A 19445-nucleotide genomic window follows, 5' to 3' on the forward strand; every position below is an offset into this window, starting at 1 on the left:
CTTTTGACATCTACCACGTCCAGTAGGACAGAAGATATGGGTCTGTTGTTGTTCAGTGTTGCTGTTCCTTGGTTAATTTCTTATGTTTCGTCTTGTTTGTGAGATAACCTGCATCAATGAACCTTTTCATGTGTTGTAACATATTTTCAGGGCTCATCTCAAACCTGCAAATTTGGAAAATGGCCTCTTGTGTCTACATTGGATCTCTTTGTGGCAGTAGGCCTTTGGTAGTCCTTGGTGTTTCTTTAGAACAGGGGTCTTGAACTCCAGACCTCGAGGGCAGGTGACATGCACGTTTTAGATCTCACCAAGGGTCAACACACCTGAATCAAATGATTAGTTCATTACCAGGCCTTTTGAGAACTTCAAGACATGTTGAGGAGGTAATTTAGTCATTTAAATCAGCTGTGTTGGATCAAGGACAGATCTAAAACCTGCAGGAATCCAGCCCTCGAGGTCTGGAGTTCGAGACCCCTGCTTTAGAACATTGCCTGATGTGCCTTATATTCTAGTTGAATTAAATGTATAGCTCCTATGTGATAAATAACACTGGTGAAACATACATAAGTCCTCAGTCACAGTAGTGTAAAAATAGGACAGCGACCTCCGTATGACCAAGAAAACACAGTAGTTGTGCTGAATTGTTTTTTCCTGTCTGGGGCTGACTGCTAGTATTTACAGCAACCTGCTGGTCACCCAGAGGTTGAGCAATGATCCATGCAGGGACGGAGGCATGCTGTCCCCTTTGTTTCCATTTCATCAGACTTTCTATGTGAAAATGATTCAGCTCTGAAAATTGTTTTACAGCCTCATGGACTGCAATCAAGAACTACAAGTTCTGTGAATCTTTGGTCATGTTAGGGATGATCTTTTCATCCATGAGTGTGGCTGCTCCTCTCTATCGGCCCATCACAGCAGGTGCACCATCAGCTGTGTGCGCAACATTTCCTATGAGACATCCTCATAGCAAGGCTTTCTAACTCGAACTGAGACAGCAATCGCAGTGAATAACACTAATTCAGTTTCACAGCAGAAAATCTCAGAGATGCGCACATTTACGCATCTTTATTAACGCATGGATGGTTTGTGATATGACAGTATAATGTGTTGTGTTCTTCTACACGGTGTAAATGTCAGCTATTACATAGGTTTCAGATGTATATGGAGGAACAGTTTACAGTAAAGCAACTCTCTGCGTAAATCCAGAGTCAAGAAATAATAACGACCTAAATAAACATATTACTCAGAATGTGTCCTCCATGTTTATTGGTGCTGTAACTCATAGAGAAATAATTAACATTGTGAAGACATTTAAAAATAAAAAGTCCACTGACTGTTTTGGTATTGACATGATATTAGTTAAAAGTATTATAGAATATATAGTGCAACCTTTCACATACATTTGTAATCTGTCCTTTCAAACTGGTGTGTTTCCCTCACAAATGAAAATAGCAAAAGTTATTCCAATCCATAAAAACGGAGAGAGATGTCAGTTTACCAATTATAGGCCAATATCACTACTCCCACAGTTCTCAAAAATTTTAGAAAAGTTATTTGTTAATAGACTTGATAGATATATTGAGAAGCATAATCTCCTAAGTGATAACCAATATGGCTTTAGAGTGAAAAGGTCCACTTCGATGGCAGTGATGGAACTTGTTGAAGGGATATCTAATGCTATAGATAATAAGGAATATATGTTGGTGTTTTTATAGACTTAAAAAAGGCGTTTGATACAATTGATCATTCTATATTAATGAATAAACTAGAGAGATATGGCATAAGAGGCATAGCATACAAGTGGATGAAAAGTTACCTGGATGAAAGATATCAATATGTCGAATTCAATAATGTAAAATCTAAGCAGTTGAAGGTAAGTTGTGGTGTTCCTCAGGGCTCTGTGCTGGGCCCTAAATTATTTATATTATATATAAATGACATATGTAGCATTTCCAAACTGTTAACTCATTCACTGCCATTGACGTCTATAGCCGTCAATTGCAGTGAATGAGTCAATGGGTTTAACTCATTCACTGCCAATGGCTGGCAGTGAATGAGTTAAAATGTGTATTGTTTGCTGATGATACCACTCTGTACTGCTCAGGTAAAAACCTAGAACAGCTGCTGACTACAGCGGAAAAGGAGTTAAATATATTAAAAAACTGGTTTGATGTAAATAAGTTATCATTAAATATAAAGAAAACAAAATTGATTATTTTTGGCACTAGACAAATGAAAAATGTATCTAAAATAAGGGTTAATGGAATTGAAATTGAAAGAGTGTACGAAAATAAATTTCTTGGAGTGATAATTGATGATAAGCTGAGTTGGAAGTCTCATATAAACCATGTGAAAACAAAAATGTCAAAAACCATTGCTATTCTCTATAAAACAAAGTATGTCCTGAACAAAAAAATCATTATACACACTTTATTGTACTCTGTTGCTTCCATATATGACTTACTGTCTGGAGATATGGGGTAATGCATATAAAACGAACACTCTTCCTATTTTCAAGTTACAAAAAAGAGCTATAAGAATTATAAACCAATCAAACTATACAGAACCAACTAACATTTTGTTTATTAATCTGAATACCCTGAAATTTTATGATTTAGTTGAATAAAAAATGGCACAGATAATGTATAAAGCACAAAATAACTTGCTTTGCCGCAGTACTCAGAAGCTGTTCAAAGTCAGAGAGAGTCAATATGACTTAAGGGGAACAGATTTCTTTAAAAAAAAAAACAAGATGAGGACAAATATAAAGCAGAGATGTGTTTCTGTTAGAGGAGTTAACCTGTGGAATAGTTATGACAGTGATTTAAAAAGGTGTAGTTCATTTTCCTTGTTTAAAAATATGTTTAAAAATAGAGTATTAGAAAAATATATAAATCAAGAATGAAAAGAGAAAAAAACAAAAAAACAAAAAAAATAAACCTCTTCATTCTTTTGCTTTGATGTAGTTACTTATCTAAGGTGGAAAGTTTTTTTTCTTGTTTGTTTGTTTTGTTTTTGCTTCGTTTTATTATTTGCTTCGAGCCCTGTGTACAGGAGCTGCATGCAAAACAAAACCGGAGCACCAGAAGGCCAAAAGACAAAAACAAAAAACGAGTCCAAAACCAAAAGAAACGAAGCACACCAGAACACAGGAAAAAACAGAGTCCAAAACAGAAGAGTTCAGGGGGCCGACAGCACAGGAGTCCAAAACAGTTCAGGGGGCCGGCCAGGGGGCCGACAGCACAGGAGTCCAAAACAGTTCAGGGGGCCGACCGTGCGGACGGCAACGGCGGCGACGTGGACACAGTTCGGGGGGCCGACCGTGCGGACGGCAACGGCGGCGACGTGGACACAGTTCGGGGGGCGGCCGTGCGGAAGGCAACGGCGGCCACTCAGGCGATGGCGGTCCGGGGGCCGGCCGTGCGGAAGGCAACGGCGGCGACGAGGGAGACGACGGAGCAGTTCAGGGGGCCGACCGCGCGGAAGGCAACGGCGGCGACTCAGGCGATGGCGATCCGGACCAGGCGAGGCTGCAGAGGCTGGACTAGGCGAAGCACAGGCTGAAGCCGGACCAGGCGAAGCACAGGCAGAGGCCGGACCAGGCGAGGCTGAAGGCTCGGAGGCCGGGCCAGGCGAGGCTGAAGACACGGAGGCCGGGCCAGGCGAGGCTGAAGACACGGAGGCCGGGCCAGGCGAGGCTGAAGACACGGAGACTGGGCCAGGCGAGGCTGAAGACACGGAGGCTGGACCAGGTGAGGCTGAAGGCCCTGGAGCTGCAGCAGGCGAGGATGATGCTGGAGCTACAGCAGGCGGCTGGACGGGCTGAACGGGCCCCTCGGACCCTCCAGCGGAGGCAGGAGGCTGAACGGGCCCCTCGGACCCTCCAGCGGAGACAGGAGACGAAGGCCGGAGCGGTCCCTCGGACCCTCCAGCGGAGACAGAAGACGAAGGCCGGAGCGGTCCTACGGACCCTCCAGCGGAGACTAGAGACGAAGGCCGGAGCGGTCCCACGGACCCTCCAGCAGAAGTCACCACTAAGCCAGCAGTCATGGAGTCCTCTGGCAAACACGAAGGCAACTGGCGATGCACTGAGCACTGGCTCTGCCCAGGCAACGCTGACATGGTGCAGTTCTCAGGTGGCTGCATAAACTTCAGGGGTTCAGAATCAGCCGGGGACTGAGACCTAGCCTCTGGGGAAGCCCTGGAGCGGCAAACTGTGCCAATGGCGGCTGAACCATGAAAAGCACCTTGAGGTGAAATTAGACTTTCTCCCTGCATGGAGTGAATGAGTGAAACCGGTGATACTGGAGCCAGAGCTACGGGTAGCGGGGGCACTGGAGCTACTGGGGCCTGCGCTACAGGCGGCACTGGAGCTACTGGGGCCTGCGCCACAGGCGGCACTGGAGCTACTGGGGCCTGCGCCACAGGCGGCACTGGAGCTACTGGGGCCTGCGCCACAGGCGGCACTGGAGCTACTGGGGCCTGCGCTACAGGCGGCACTGGAGACTGAACTGAGGGTGGCACTGGAGACTGAACTGAAGGGGACACTGGAGACTGAACTGAAGGGGACACTGGAGACTGAACTGAAGGAGGCACAGGAGACTGAACTGAAGGAGGCACAGGGGACTGAACTGAAGGAGGCACAGGAGACTGAACTGAAGGAGGCACAGGAGACTGAGCTGAGAGGAGCACGGGCTGCGGGGGAGCTAACCGAGCTGAGAGTGGCTGCGGGGGAGCTAACCGAGCTGAGAGTGGCTGCGGGGGAGCTAACTTAGCTGCCGGTAGCTGCACAGGCGATAAGCAGCTCGCGTTGACATCCGCCACACAAAAACGCAGCCCCTGAATGAACAGTCATGCAGTCCGAAAATGAAAAAGAGTCCTCACTCACCACAGCCGGCGATTTAGAAGCCCGAACGTCCGGCTGTGGGGTGGCGCGCTTGCGGCGCGATCGGCGTTTCCTCCCCGCAGACGGCTCCGACGGGCCGGGCAAGATCACATCCGGCGAGTCGGGCAGCGAGGCAGGAGTGGCTGAGAGAAGGTGCGGTGTGAGCCGGAGAAAAGCCTGCATGGTCGGAGGAAGCGACTGCAGAAGCCATGGCAGGCCAGAAAAGAGCCATTGTAGCCGACTTTCCACGGCACGACGAAGTTCCTCTGGAGGGTTCTCCAGCCATAGCCCGAGGAGAATCTCCACATTGTACGCAATGTCGTCCTGGAGCTCCTCGGACGGATTCACTGCCGCTGGGTCCATGGTGGCTGGTTCGTACTGTCACGGTTTGCCGGGGCAAGCCGTGTGGAATATGAAATAGGACCCAAAATGCGGCAGCTCTGGTGCAGATGAGTGTTTATTTACAGGGGTGTGAGTACAAACAGTGGTGGCGACAAAACATGAAACCGGAAACCTAAACTGGGTAAACTAATAAGACAAACCAGAATGAGGATGCAGGGAGGTCCGGAGAAATACATACGGGGAGACGCAGGGAGACCGAGGGGAAACAACACAGACGAACCAGCGATTACCAAGACAGAAAATACAACTTAAATACACTCAGAGAACACAGGGAGATTACACACAGGTGGGAGACACAGCTGGGAGTGATTAACATGACGAGACCAGGGAGGCAAACTGAAAACACTCACATAAGATGCAGACCTTCACAATAAAACAGGAACACACGTGGGGGAACAGGGTAAACACCAATTAGAGAACAGAACCAAAATCGCGAAGAGAAAACACAAAACGCTGGGTCAAAAGGACCCAGGATCATGACAATAAATGTAAAAGAGCAAAGAATTATATGGACTAGACTGTGTGAGTTTAAATGTTTCTCCAAACCACAGGGCTTAAATGTTTTACATGATGCTGTCTGGCACTGTTTACATCAAGATTAATATCCGGGCTCAGGTTTCTGGACTATCCAGAGAAGCTTCCTACAAGAGAAGACTAATCGGTTAGCAAGACATGTCCACCCTACAGAGTTTTTAATGTTACAAAGGTGGCTCTCTTTTAAATTTACTCTGGTAACTTATGCCAAGCAGCTCTCACATAATTGGATCTTTAGCAGGTTATGTTCAGAGTTTGGTTTAAAATTTGCCTAGAAGCAATACACCTCACCTTGGAGAATTTATGTTGCAGGTTGCAATCAGGGTTGGGGGGGGATGCTCGAATTTGCCCAGCTATTAGGGTACACTTTGGACAGGTTGGGTCCATCACAGGCCTAGAGTGGCTGAGAAAGTAATAAATCGGGACACCACTGGCTGCAGATGATAAGAACCTTAATATAGACTCATGTGCATGTTACTGCACACTTACAAAGACCTTTGAGTTATATGCTGTCCTGCTTCTAACTGTTTTAGCTGGGAGTGCGTGGTCAAGGCAAAGGGGCACATATTAATCACAGTCCACAATCGCAATCACAATTCTCCCAAAAGATTTAGCTCAACTCAAGAGCGCATGATTGATTGGGTATTTTTTGCTTGATGCAAATCCTGTCACTGTAACCTGAAGCTCTAAGCATAACCATCTAAACTCTTCGGATCCTGTTTTTCACTCTAATTTTATTTGGAAATTCTGACCAGAAGATTTGATTCATTCATTTGATTCAAAAGACAACAATTTCTCCTTTTAAAACGGTTAGTGATGGGCATTATCCTCACTATGGAGCAGTCAGTTACAATCACTTTTCTTAGTTGATGTGAAGATAGTTTTAATGCACAGTGCTACACCTGTAACTGACTTGGCAGAGCATGCACCCCATGGCCTGAAAGCTGAACTTCTTCCTGCAGCTGCTTGTGTTTGAGTCCTCCGCAGGGCATTTGCTCCATATAGTTCTCCCCCTCCTTCTCCAGCTTCCTGTCTACTTTTCTCTATCACTGTCAAAGTGCTCTACAAAGGAAATTATTAGTCTTTCTTCCTTCTAATTCATTTTCATTTCATTCATTCTCTGAATCACTGCCCACATCACATCTTGCAGGGATTCAGATTCAGTTTTGTGTTCACTTACAGGAAAACAACAGAGCCATCAGAGCTCTGCAGGTGGGATTAAGAAACGTCTTCATTTGGAAGAGCCACAGACTCAAGGATCTGTCCTTGTTGTGTGACTGGACTTTGAAAAATAACTTTTATCTTACATCCACATATATTTGTTTGAATGAGCACGATAAGAGAAAATCAAATGGATAGTATAAATGTGTGTTACTACTGACTGGGTATAACTACATATGAATCAAACCACAACTTTTGGTGATGGACGCAAACCCAAAAAGCCCACAAACAAGACTCCAAGCTACAGAGAGCCTCTGTTTAGGACCACCAGCACTAAATGGCAAGATCGTCACATGGAATCAGCAGCAAATGTTACTCTGTCTTACAGTTTTTTCTGAATGCTTAAACCCTAACTGTAATTCCTGTAGCACAATCTCTAAAACTATTCAGACTTATAGCAAAACCACTCACTGAGTTTGCAAAACTAAAAGCACAAAAACTGCTTTGCACTCAGTTTGCAATTTTGTAACACACACTTTGCAAAACTGTAGGCACAATTCACTGCACAACACTCAATTACCAAATTTCCAACACACTCCTAGCAAAAGTATACACATGTATGGCTATCATTAACACTAATTTGCCAACTGTCTGGCACACTTTCACATGTGAAAACTTTTTTAGATAATCAGTTCACTTTGCAATCAGCCTAAGCACTATAATACAGGTAAGCTGTGTGTGCGGAGTACAATGGAGGGAGCAGAAAGAGTGAGAAGTAGAGGAGGCCGAGGAAGAGGACGTGGAGGTGAAGAAGTAGGATGAAGAGGACGACAAGGACAAGGAGGAGCAAGAGGAAGACGAGGAGGGGGAGAGGAAGATGAGGAGGGGGGAGAGGAAGGGTAGGAAGAGTAAGAAATAGAATTGCTGATGACATCAGAGCTACAATAGTGGACCATGTAATCAACCGTGGAATGACCCTGAGGGAAGCTGGCCAACAGGTCCAGCCTAACTCGAGCCGCTACACTGTAGCAAGTACCATAAGGACATCTTGAAATGAGAATCGGTTAGTACAGTCACTTTGCACAAAGATTTGTAGCACTGCCATATGCCAATGAGAAACACACCAATACCATTGATGTAAAAATACTGAAATTGTTACTTTACAGAATTGCTAGATGACCAGATGCTGGGGCAGAGGAAGCATGTTCACTGCAGACCAAGTAACCCATAGAGTCATTATGGTGATTGCAAATAATCCTATACTTGGAAATAAACACTTGTGTTTGTTTTGATGTGTTTGAATAAACACCAGTACTTGAAGTTTGGATCCCTCTATGCTTATGGATCTATGACAGAAGTATGAGCTCAAACTGACATAGCCTACCTTGTGCACAGAGAAAGCAAAGGCCAGATGTGTTTTGTATTCATACCATCAGTGTGCAGTTGGCGCATTGTGTGCTTAGTAGATGATGGCTTGTGTGTACTGTTTGATACGGAAACACCATTTTTACGAAGGTGTGAAGAGTTAATCTAGCTGTGTTTGCTTTTGCAAGAGAACTACAATGTTTTGATGATTGGGTGACAGGTTTTCTTATTTGTGTGAAGAGTTTTGCAAAATTAGCCAATAGTTACAAAAAATGTGCTTAAGCATACAGAAAAAACTGTAATGTGCATTGCTCAGTACTAATAATTTGTAATAGTCTGACATCACTTTTAAAGAGCTGCTGGGTGACTGAAATGGGAAGTTGTGTTGAAGAGCAAACTTCCAACTTACCTGTTGGTCTACATTCTGACCCTCACCTGCTGTCATGAGCTTTGGGATGGAAACTGATTTAATAAGACTGAATATAAGCCTCCTCTGTATGGTGCCTGGGTACATCCTTAGAGACAGGCTGTGGAACTCAAACAATGGGTTCAGGCATCTGATCAGAATTATGCATCATATATGGCCTTAAAAGACCTTGAAATACCCTAGACAGAGCTGGGATATGTTGCTGAGGAGAGGAACATCTGGACTACCTGACTGCTGCTAGTGACCTGGCATGTATTGGCTGGATAGCTGGATGGCTGGGTGGTTGAAGTAAAAGTACTGGCACACTAATGCTGTTATTTTTGGGGGTTTTTTAATATTCTTAGACTTTTTCTCTAAATAAAAACATGTTATCTTTTTTGAAGACTAAGCATACATGTAGATACAACTCTATGATTTCCATATGAAATCAAACAATGAAGCTAACAGCAACAAGTGTAAGATAAAGCACTGACGCTTCAGTCTTAATTATATGCAGGCATCATATTAGTGTAAACATATTCTCTGAAAAGCCCTGACATTGACCCTCTCTGCAATCCGTTAGTCCTGTTAATTCAGAGGGACTGGTAGGACTCATCAATCAGGAGCACGTTGAGCGGCAGGTCAGGAAATGCTCAGCTACGTTCCTGGTTTCGTCGTTAATGGGAAACAATATCGGTTTAAGAGAGCGGGTCCACTCTGTGATTTGCCTCTAAGCTGCTCATTAATTACTGAGAGCATTAATCTGCGGGGCTTAATAGGCGATCAAGGGGCTGTAACGTGAAGCAGCAGCATGTGACCGGCACACACCTTAAGCCTCTGTTAATCTATGAGCCGAGAGCCCGCCTCCACCCGTTTAATTCAGAGAAGTTTTCAGTTAAAAGACAAATTGACTGGGTGATGGCACAAGCTTAGAGAGGCCCATGGCTGGCAACCAAGTAAATTCACTTTAATACTTTCCATCAGTTGGCCTGTTTAAGTTGGGCCCCTGCCCACAACTCAGAGTGTTGTGAGTTAAACTTTTAAATTGAACTTTTGATTCCACCTGATTCTTTTGAACTTTAGCACCAGGTGCGAAAAAACTGGTACGTGACATAAACCATGCAACCGTTCCTGAATTACATCTGACCGATCTCCCCTTCAAGGCAATCCTGTCCTGAAACTCTGGAACTTTTGGCACAGCTGCTAGAAGCCCTTTTCTGTCTGCGTGCACTTCTGTGATTTAACCTCTGAACTTTAGATCTCTGGATAAGTGTGAGTTCTAAGTGATGTATCATGTCAGGATTTTTTTCATTTTTTTTTTCAAAACATTCACAAGGTTATGCGCTGTGAAAACACGGTATTACAACTGTGGCACCAATACAATCTCCCCTCACCACAAGCCCTAGTCTGGCACTTTGTCCTTCTCAACACAGTAAAAATCATAAATGAAATACATACATACACACATATATATATACACATATATACACACACATATATATATACACATATATACATATACACATATATACATATACATATATATACATATACATATATATACATATATATACATATACATATATATACATATACATATATATACATATATACATATACATATACATACATATACATTAGGGGTGCAACGATACACAAAATTCACGGTTCGGTTCGGTTCGATACTTTGGTGTCACGGTTCGATATTTTTTCGATACAAAAAAATGTTCATGCATTTTTAATTTGTCATTTATTAAAATTATAAATATATATTTTAACTCAAAAGTACAGTTTTTAAATTTAACCCTAACCCTTGTGCGTGTTTTTTATTTTGACAGCGAATGTGCACCTGCGGACCACTTATGTGCAGCCCTGGTTATTTAGCTCATCATATTGCAGCCACAGAAATTATTTTGTCCATGAAACCATAAAGCTGCACTTTCTTTTTGCCTCATAGTCTGATTTGTCATAACTTCTCCGTTTTGTGGTAAGCTTTTCTTTGGCTGTCACTTCTTCACCCTGACCTGTCTTATTTGGCTCAGCAGAACTGAAATGCTTTTACACACGCACTCACATAAGCTCAGCGATTCTCTGCGCGATCAACCTCTCACATGTTTAAGCTTGCTGCGGGAGATTTCACTTGTCATGTTTGCATAGTAAGCTAACGATTAATAAGACGATGTCAGAGGAATTGGTGCACAAATTATCATCACTCACAGATCAGTGCTGTCGCTCTCTATACACAGTTCGCATGATTGCAAAGTGAAAGCAAAAAAACAAGCGCAAATTCAAACGCGACTTCAATATGTCACATATTGACAGTGGCTCACTGATGCCAATGACATAATTACCCAGCTACATTTCTGAAAGAATGCAAAAGCATTGACATATATTTTTCCTACAATAGCCCGACGGGCAGGGAAGAGATAGATTTTGGTAGCCCGACTGAAAAAATCGCTAGCTCCAGGACGTCGGGCTAGCGATATTGCGAGCCCTGTATCTGATTGAGGAATCACTCATCTTTGGAAAAGAGAGTTTATTACAGAGAAATGTCTCTTTCCAAAATAAAAGCTATACTATCCGCTTCTTCTGGGCTATATTCTCAGCAGCATAAGGAGAATCATGTGCTAACAGCTGTCTAAATGACTCGGCTAAAATTAGTAGCATGCTTGTTGTTTTTGTCTTTGCACTAGGATGATGTCAGTGTAAATGTGCAGTCATATTCGTTGTGTTCCCACTAGTGCTTTCAGGTTAATCTCGTTGAAATGACCTTAACGCCACAACACGGCAAATCTCCGTTAACGAGCTACCGCCGATCGCTCCGTGCATGGGGCTAGACGGCCAACACGTTAACGAGCTAACTGCGCTAACACACTAGTTCACACCAATGTAATTGAGCATTGCATGGCACATCCAACATACTGTTTTACTTTAGTCCATGACTCGCTTACCTTCAGGGTCATACGTCACATGAAAACCAAAATAATTCCAAACGCCAGATCTGAATGAGGGTCAATTTGCCTGTTGCAAGGAGAGCTTAACTTCTGTCTCGCTAGCTTGCCCTGTGCTCTTCCTTCTGACTATGCTGTCTGTGTGGAGCGCTCAGTGGATCTGCGCTCGACAGTGCAGCCTAGGCGGAGTAGTCGAACACAGATTCACTGAGCGCTCCACACAGACAGCATCGTCAGAAGGAAAATTGATAAAATAAATTACAAATGTTGTATTGTTCGATACATATGCGTACCGAACCGAAAGCACTGTATCGAACGGTTCAATATCGATACGAATATCGTTGCACCCCTAATATATATATACATATACATATATATATATATATACACACATATATATATATATATATATACATATATATATATACATATATATATATACATATATATATATACATATATATATATACATATATATACATATATATATATATACATATATATATATACATATATATATATACATATATATATATACATATATATATATACATATATATATATATATATATATATATATATATATATATATATATATATATATATATATACATATATATATATATATATATATATATGTATATATATATATATGTATATATATATATATACTACACTACCAAGTTAAACTTGTGTCAAGCTTCAACCAATGGGAGAGAAGTAAATTGTTTCATACTGGGGCGGGGCTTAAGGATTCAGGAACTATAATAATTGTATTTGTGTTACTTTCAGGCAGATCTTGCCTTTCAGTTTATCTTAATTCCTTCACAGAGTTTCTGAATATCTGTTTTACTGCTGAGGGTTTTCAAAAAATAGCATAGAAAGTTTATTATTGTTGTCTCTGCCTGAAAGTATTTGTGAGGTTAATTCGGTACTAATGGCTAACCCTGTAAAGCACTGTTTCCATGGTGATCAGTTCCCACTGGGGGTCAGGACATCAGAAAAACAAAGTTAGATACATCAGGGACATGCAGTGTGTTTACCTGGTGCACTCTCCCCCATTAACACTCTGACATCACCTTGCCACACACAAAACTTTAGTCAGCCTCTGTTCATTAGTTCCCATGATGCAACACTAACCTAGCAACCAGACCTGTGGCTAACTCCCCTGCTGCTTCCACGCTCTCATTGGATAGGTTCCCGGGGGTCATGGCCCAGCGCTGCCCTCCCTGCCGACCAGCCATCTGTCTTGGAGACTCCGCCTTGAAGCAAGCAGAACCCACCAGGAGCAGCTGCCGACACCAACGGAGGTGGTTAACCAGAGCCAGGACACGGCGGGAGGCAGCTTTAGCGGAGCCGCTTTTAGCTCGCTTGGAGCTGAAGCAGGCAGTCGCATCCTGTTCAGAGCGGACAGTCGAGCAGTGACTTTGATCTCTGAGATAATCTCATAGGTGTCAGCTTCTGAGATGCCGAGTTCAGTGCAAATATGACAGTAATATCACTGCTACTCTGTGGAAATTACATGATGAAGATAAAAATATGCAGCTATGAATGTTCACAAAAACAAGAAAGCTGAAAAAGCTGCAGCAGAGCCGCATAGTTAAATAAATCCACAGGGAATGCAACTGTGCTAAGGTTAGGCCTCAAGCTCAGTGTACAAATGATGGCTTAGACAAAAGTAAGAAGACATCTATTCAATTCAGCTTTATTTATATAGCACCAAATTAGAACAACAGTCAATTCAAGCTGCTTTGTAAGGTAAAGAATCTACAACAGAAGTAAGAAAACAGTCAAACAACATCCGAACCTCAAACATACATGTGAGCTATTCAGCCTCAGTAACGTGTCTAAACTAAACTTTTGAAATGATCATTTTAGGCATTTATTTCTTTTTGAATATTATGGATATTATTATTTCAAATATTGTTTAATATTATGGCAGTTTTTTCTTAAAACTTTTGCCTGTCAGAACAACCTGGACTACATATGACCTAATCTACAAAAACAGAACTAATAACGGACATTGAAATATAATAAAACTCAACAATTTGTAATTAGAAACATTGCTAGAAGACAGAAAACTCTAATGATTCATTATTGAACACCTGAAAACTGTATTCATTTCTCCATTTTTTTTTTTTTTTTTCCTCTGCAGGAAGGGCTTTCATATTTCAGGTGCTTTTATATTTCACGCCAATAAAGAAAACTCGGGCTGACAGAAAGGACAGTTTGACAGTTTATTCAAGCTGCAGTTTAAGAGCGAAGACACTCAAACTCTGAAGAGAATACAGAGCAGTTCACTGTGCTGAATATTCATGATTATAGCAGTACACGTGGCTTCTAAAGCTACTATTTGTTAAAGGTTACATGTCAGCAAATAAACCAATAACTGAGGTAGAGACACTTAAGAAAAATGTGAACAGTTCACCTTCAGAAGACAGAAGCCTATTGTTCATTCAAGGCTCCCTATTCACTGTTATCTGGGAGATAAGCACAGAGTTATTGTGTGCCCATAAATGTATAAACCTGACAGAAAAATGTTAAAGAAAACAAAGTGGTGCTTGTTCTGTTGCAATATCAACACTGATTATGCACAGATATCAAACACACACACAAGACATGCATGTATGTGTTTGTGTACCGTTTTGACTTTGATTAAATAAGTCATCAAGTAACTTCTTCTTCTTCTTTAGAAGTATTTGAAACTTGCTGAAATCCTCTAATCTTCTCTATGTCTTACATGAACTTTCGGTCATACTGGTAATGCCCACAATGTCCCAGAAACCAGTCCCAGTAACATCTAGTTAGGACCTGGTAATATACTCTGAATTACCCTGTAGTTGTTACTGTTAACCCCAGAACCTTTAACTACCTGCAATACAACAAAAGTTGCATTGTATGTAGTTAAGAAAAGTTACTTCCAGTAGATCTGTAAAGTCATCTACTTCCATAGATGACCGTAAACATTATAACTGTGTTATTAATGTAGTTATGAACTGCATGTGCTAAGACTAAGTGTTGAATATAATGTTTGTTTCTTCCATTTGCATGCTAATAATGTTACCGTGCTGATTTAAAGTCTTCCTAGGGAAGCACGTTGGCGTGACAGCCATGATATTGTTAACAATATTCTCTCCTTCTTCCTAAAAGATACTGTAAATCCACTGGGTCTACTTAAGTCAGTCTTAACAACCATCCTCAGTGACACCTGGAACCTTTTGAAGGATCTCAAGTTCCTTATGAGTAACCTTTAAAAGTCTGCCTCATTTACTGTGCATACCTAAAACTGCCATGGATCTGTACTTCCTAAAAGCTTATGTGCCGTCTGAAACTCCAAGAAGGTTTAAATTACACCTGTGTAACCACACCACAACACAAACTAAGAACTCTTTCATAGAAAACCACCTAAATCACCCTAAAAGTAGCAGCAAATGCTTTACATCTCTGCTAACTGTAATTCACAATAAGTCAGACCTCTCTAGTGCCTTTAACAACTTTAAGAGACAGATTTCAGTTGCGTCTGGCTGACTTTCAGAACCCGCTCTTCCAGCAATCTTTAGTATTCATATATGAAATATCTGGAAGGTCACTGAGACTTCAGCACAAAGCCGATATTCTCTGTGACCTCAGGTATGTAGTTGTTGTTGAGCTTTGCTTCTCCTATGAAAACAGTTGAAATCAGGACTATAGAACCTCTATGCAACTATGTGCACATCTGTAACGTTGACCCTTAAAAGCACTTCAGCAATAACTTTTTTATTATTGATAAATGTACCTGTGACACTTTGGGACTTTTTATTACATTTTGAGTTAACACTGAGACATTTGAGTGATTCACTGAAGCTCCTCTGAAGGATTTTAATACACACATGAGCCCTGCAACCTTTAAGCAACTCCTACTGACAGCGTAAATTATATCAGGAACATTTTTCCCCCACAAACTGCTATTTTAAGTCTCTAAAACATTCTTCATACTTTAGCATTAAGGCCAGATTTAAAATTCTCTCAGTGACCTAAACCTTTACACCCCCCTCCCAAAATAAATCACAAAGACCCCTAAAATCTTTAAAATGACGCCTAAAACTCGTGCTGTGTTTTCAGTGACGACCAAAACCTTTTTAGTTACTTCTCAAACATCTTAAACCACAGCTGGAACCTTTTTAAGTAACCCTAAAACTTCCCAACGACCCCTGAAATCTATACAAAGAGGTCTGGCGGTTCCAAATTTGGCACAAAAGTACTGGTTCAGTCAACATGGTGGGAGCACATACGCACAAAGAGGCAGTATCTATATCTCACTACAACACCGGCAAAATAATCCAATCATGGACACAGTGTGCGTGTGCTGCAGCTCTCAGCATCCTTGCTGTTGTACATCAGTCGAATGCTGGCCCAGCTCCGATTTACAGCTACTGCCAAACACAAACACACACTCAGAAACACACACACACATAAACACACACCTTCTTGTGTAGTGTACAGCGGCCACCCCAGATAAGCTCAAATAAACAACAGACCTGGAAAAATAAATCCGCACCCCCCTCTCCCTCCCTTACTCCCTCCCTGGGGACAAGAGAGGGCATCCAACGAATGCTGCCTGTTACTATAAAGCTTCTTGACATCGCATCACAAACACACACACACGCACACACACACACACAAAACACACTCTGCGATACAAACAAGAAACAGAATGGGAGGTATAGTTCCACAGGGAGGGATCACCTCTTCTATCGCTCCACACACTCCTTTTATCTACCGGCTAATGAGGAGCAGATATATACACACACAAACACGCACACATTTAGAAACCGACAAACACACACACGCACACGGATATGCACTCAAGAAGCTACATGAATACACACACCTCCTCAGGACCATGGTTTCATCAGTGAGTGTCCCACTTCTAAACTATGGACCGCTGCTTACATCATTATGTACTCCTCTGGATCTGCCTGTGTGTGCATGTGCACGTGTGTGTGCACGTGTGCTGTGCATATGTGCTCTGTACATGTGCGCGTGGTGTTCATCGCAGAAAGGCTTTGAACGTGCAGTCTCTTTCCTCAGTATGGAGTGCTGTAACACTACATGCTTTAATGAGTGTGCACATGTAGAGAAAGTAAAGTTGTGTGTTTGTGGATACAACAGCATCTCTATGATTAGCCAGTAAGTGGGTTTTTTGCAAAGTAAGCAGTTGCTAAAACAGTAAATGAGCTGCCGTTGCGTACGCCGACACTACAAATACACAATGATCTGTGTAAAAACTTTTTTCCCCCTCCTGAAGGATTGTCGTAGCCTCCCCACTAATCCACCGAGCCATCTTAATGAATTCTTAATGTCTTAAACCCTAAACAAGCCTCCTCTTATTAATCCCACCACAGCACCATAAAACCTCAGAACACGAGTTCTGGAACATCCTCCATGATTCAATGACTTACGTCCTAAAACCTCTATTTAACAGTATGGATGCACTCTATATGGACACAGCTTCCATGACTGAAAAGTGCAGCCAGTGCAATTTTGCATCCTGCACTCTGTTTCATGGCCAGCAGGGGACCAATGCTGTCATTAAAACAATACATCGGCTTGTATATAAAACTATCACAAAAAGGCCGTACTGCTGATAGTTCCTGATTAGTTTATGTCTTCAATAGCCATTTTTAAGTCTAAATGAATGCAGCACGAATGCATGTATGATGGATATTTTCTAGTTTATTATTATGTAAATAATCAGGATAACATTCATCTCTTTAAAAATATCCCTGCACAGCTTGGGAATTAATAATTTCACATTGGTTGAAAAGTTAGATACAACATTTCATTGGACTATATTTAACAATGGTACCCTTTTTTGGTATTTTACAGGGTTTTGTGATATGCAGAAGGGACTTACATCACTTTCTCTCCTGTTATGGGTGAAATGTAAACCTCTCAGAGGATGATGTTAAAGGGTACTGGGATTATAGTGCTTCTGTCAAGGGAAATTCCAGAGTTTCCAACATTACGAGAACAGAGAGTAGAGAGCACTGTTTAACAGGAACAGGACACAGCTCATGGCACCTCAGTGACCCTTAGAAACTCCCGAGTGATCCAAGAAGTCCAATGACTGAACCTTGAAGCCTCTTTAATGGGTCATGGACATCCTAAATGACTCCTAAAACGCCTCTAGTGAGCACTTGAATCTAAAACTTTAACATGGAGTCACCATGATCCCTCCAGCCCCTCAACCTCTGAGCCTTAATCAAAACATCCTGCCACCTCCTCAAGAAACCCACCCAAACCTCCAAGAAACCTGTAGAACGGTCTCTTAAACTTTATGTACTTGTTTTTTTTAATTGTGGCAATTTTCTTTACGGTATAATTTTTTACTTTTACTTTAATCCTACAGTCAGTTTCAAAATAGTGATCCTAGTTCCCCGTTTTTATATTCACAAAGAGCTTAAACTGAAGAGTTTATTTTTGCTGCTGAACACTGAGTACTGATGCAAATCTCTGGACCTTTGGACATAAAGACTTCACAAGTTTGAGAAGAAACTAAAAATAATGTGCATTTCCAGAGACTACTGTTCTGTCCTGGGAGTTTCTGACAGACTTGTGGAGGACTGTTGGCCCCCTCATCATTACCCACTGGAGAGATGATGGAGGAGGAAGAATGAGGAGGAGGTGGTGGGTAGAAAAGAAGGGAATGAAGATCCCTGAGAGCAGAGGCCTCTTGTAGGAGGGCAGGAGGAGGGAGGGGGAGACAAATGGAGGCGATAAGCTTCACTAAGGCGAACACATGAACTCTTCTACTCACCTCCATTTCTTTAAATCAAAATATTTTATCAATTTTACATTAAGTATACTTTTCTTGAATCTTTTTTTTCCCCTTTCTTCTTTTTGCCAAATCACATTTAGTCACTCTGTGATTGCTTTTAAAGCTGTTTTAGAATGAAAATCCATTAAATCCATTCAGTACACAGAAGAATACGCAAAACTAAAACTGACAGGTAATATCAGCGTTTTTTGTTCACATTAAAGATTTGTTAAGACTTTCAAAGGTGTAAACGCTGTTTGCAAAACATGCTTCATAAATAAATAATAAAGTACAGACTAGTAAGCAGTGCTACACCAATGCTGACAGCAAATACTGTATGTTGTGTAACGCTGTGAGGACTCGGTCTTTGCATTTTCATTTATTCTGCATTCGGTGTTTTGCTAATTAGTTTTCCAATTTCTTCTGTCTGTTTTATCATTTACGGTAAAGCACTTAATGTCAACGCCAAACTAAATCATCACTTGTTTTTCTCACATTTAAAAACGCTTATTTACTTACAGTATCAGCGCTGCAGGAGCACACAGTTTAGGTTTATCAAAGTTGGATTTGGTGTAAGATGCACAAATCGTCCACAGAGGTTTACAAGACTGTGTTGTCCTTTTTACCCTTTTATCAGAGTGACTTTAAAGTGTCATCTGATCTAAGATGCACTCTGCAACCAGTTAACAGTTGCAAACAGCCAAACGTCAAGATCTGACTTTTATTATCTGGTTTTAAGTCATTTCTGTGTGTGTTCACTCACAAAAAATGGAAGAGGACACAGCAACAGTTTGCAAACACTTCTGCAGATTACTCACCAATCTGTTCAGGTTTGCATATATTACTGGAATTGAAATAATAAACGAAGCTTGAGCAGAAGTCTGACTTTGGCATGTTTAACTCGGCTAAACACGCTGGTGCACACCGCGTGTCGGTGCTTTG

General features: G+C 41.8%; 2 protein-coding genes across 5 annotated transcripts in view; both read right to left on the minus strand.

Moving 5' to 3' along the window:
- Positions 1 to 19445, minus strand: part of LOC147337394 (protocadherin-1-like) — a 231765-nt gene that overhangs the window by 90164 nt on the left and 122156 nt on the right. The window lies entirely within an intron of this gene.
- On the minus strand, positions 975 to 5248 carry LOC147337395 (uncharacterized). Its single transcript, XM_086262898.1, has 2 exons — positions 4889 to 5248; positions 975 to 4851 (listed from the first exon to the last, which is right to left on the minus strand). Exons 1-2 carry the CDS (start codon positions 5246 to 5248, stop codon positions 3181 to 3183), a joined length of 2031 nt encoding a protein of 676 aa, XP_086119024.1. The 3' UTR covers positions 975 to 3180.

The sequence above is a fragment of the Aulonocara sp. 'chitande type north' Nkhata Bay genome, linkage group LG2 (assembly GCF_057382095.1).
Source record: "Aulonocara sp. 'chitande type north' Nkhata Bay isolate Kocher_YH1m ecotype deep benthic linkage group LG2, A_spYH_male_GT1.1, whole genome shotgun sequence".
Lineage (NCBI taxonomy): Eukaryota > Metazoa > Chordata > Actinopteri > Cichliformes > Cichlidae > Aulonocara > Aulonocara sp. 'chitande type north' Nkhata Bay.

Coding starts and splice junctions, on each gene's coding strand:
- LOC147337395 (XM_086262898.1), bottom strand. CDS start 5,248: ATGGACCCAGCGGCAGTGAATCCGTCCGAGGAGCTCCAGGACGACATT. Junction 4,852..4,888: donor CTTCTAAATCGCCGGCTGTG/GTGAGTGAGGAC, acceptor CGGACTGCATGA/CTGTTCATTCAGGGGCTGCG.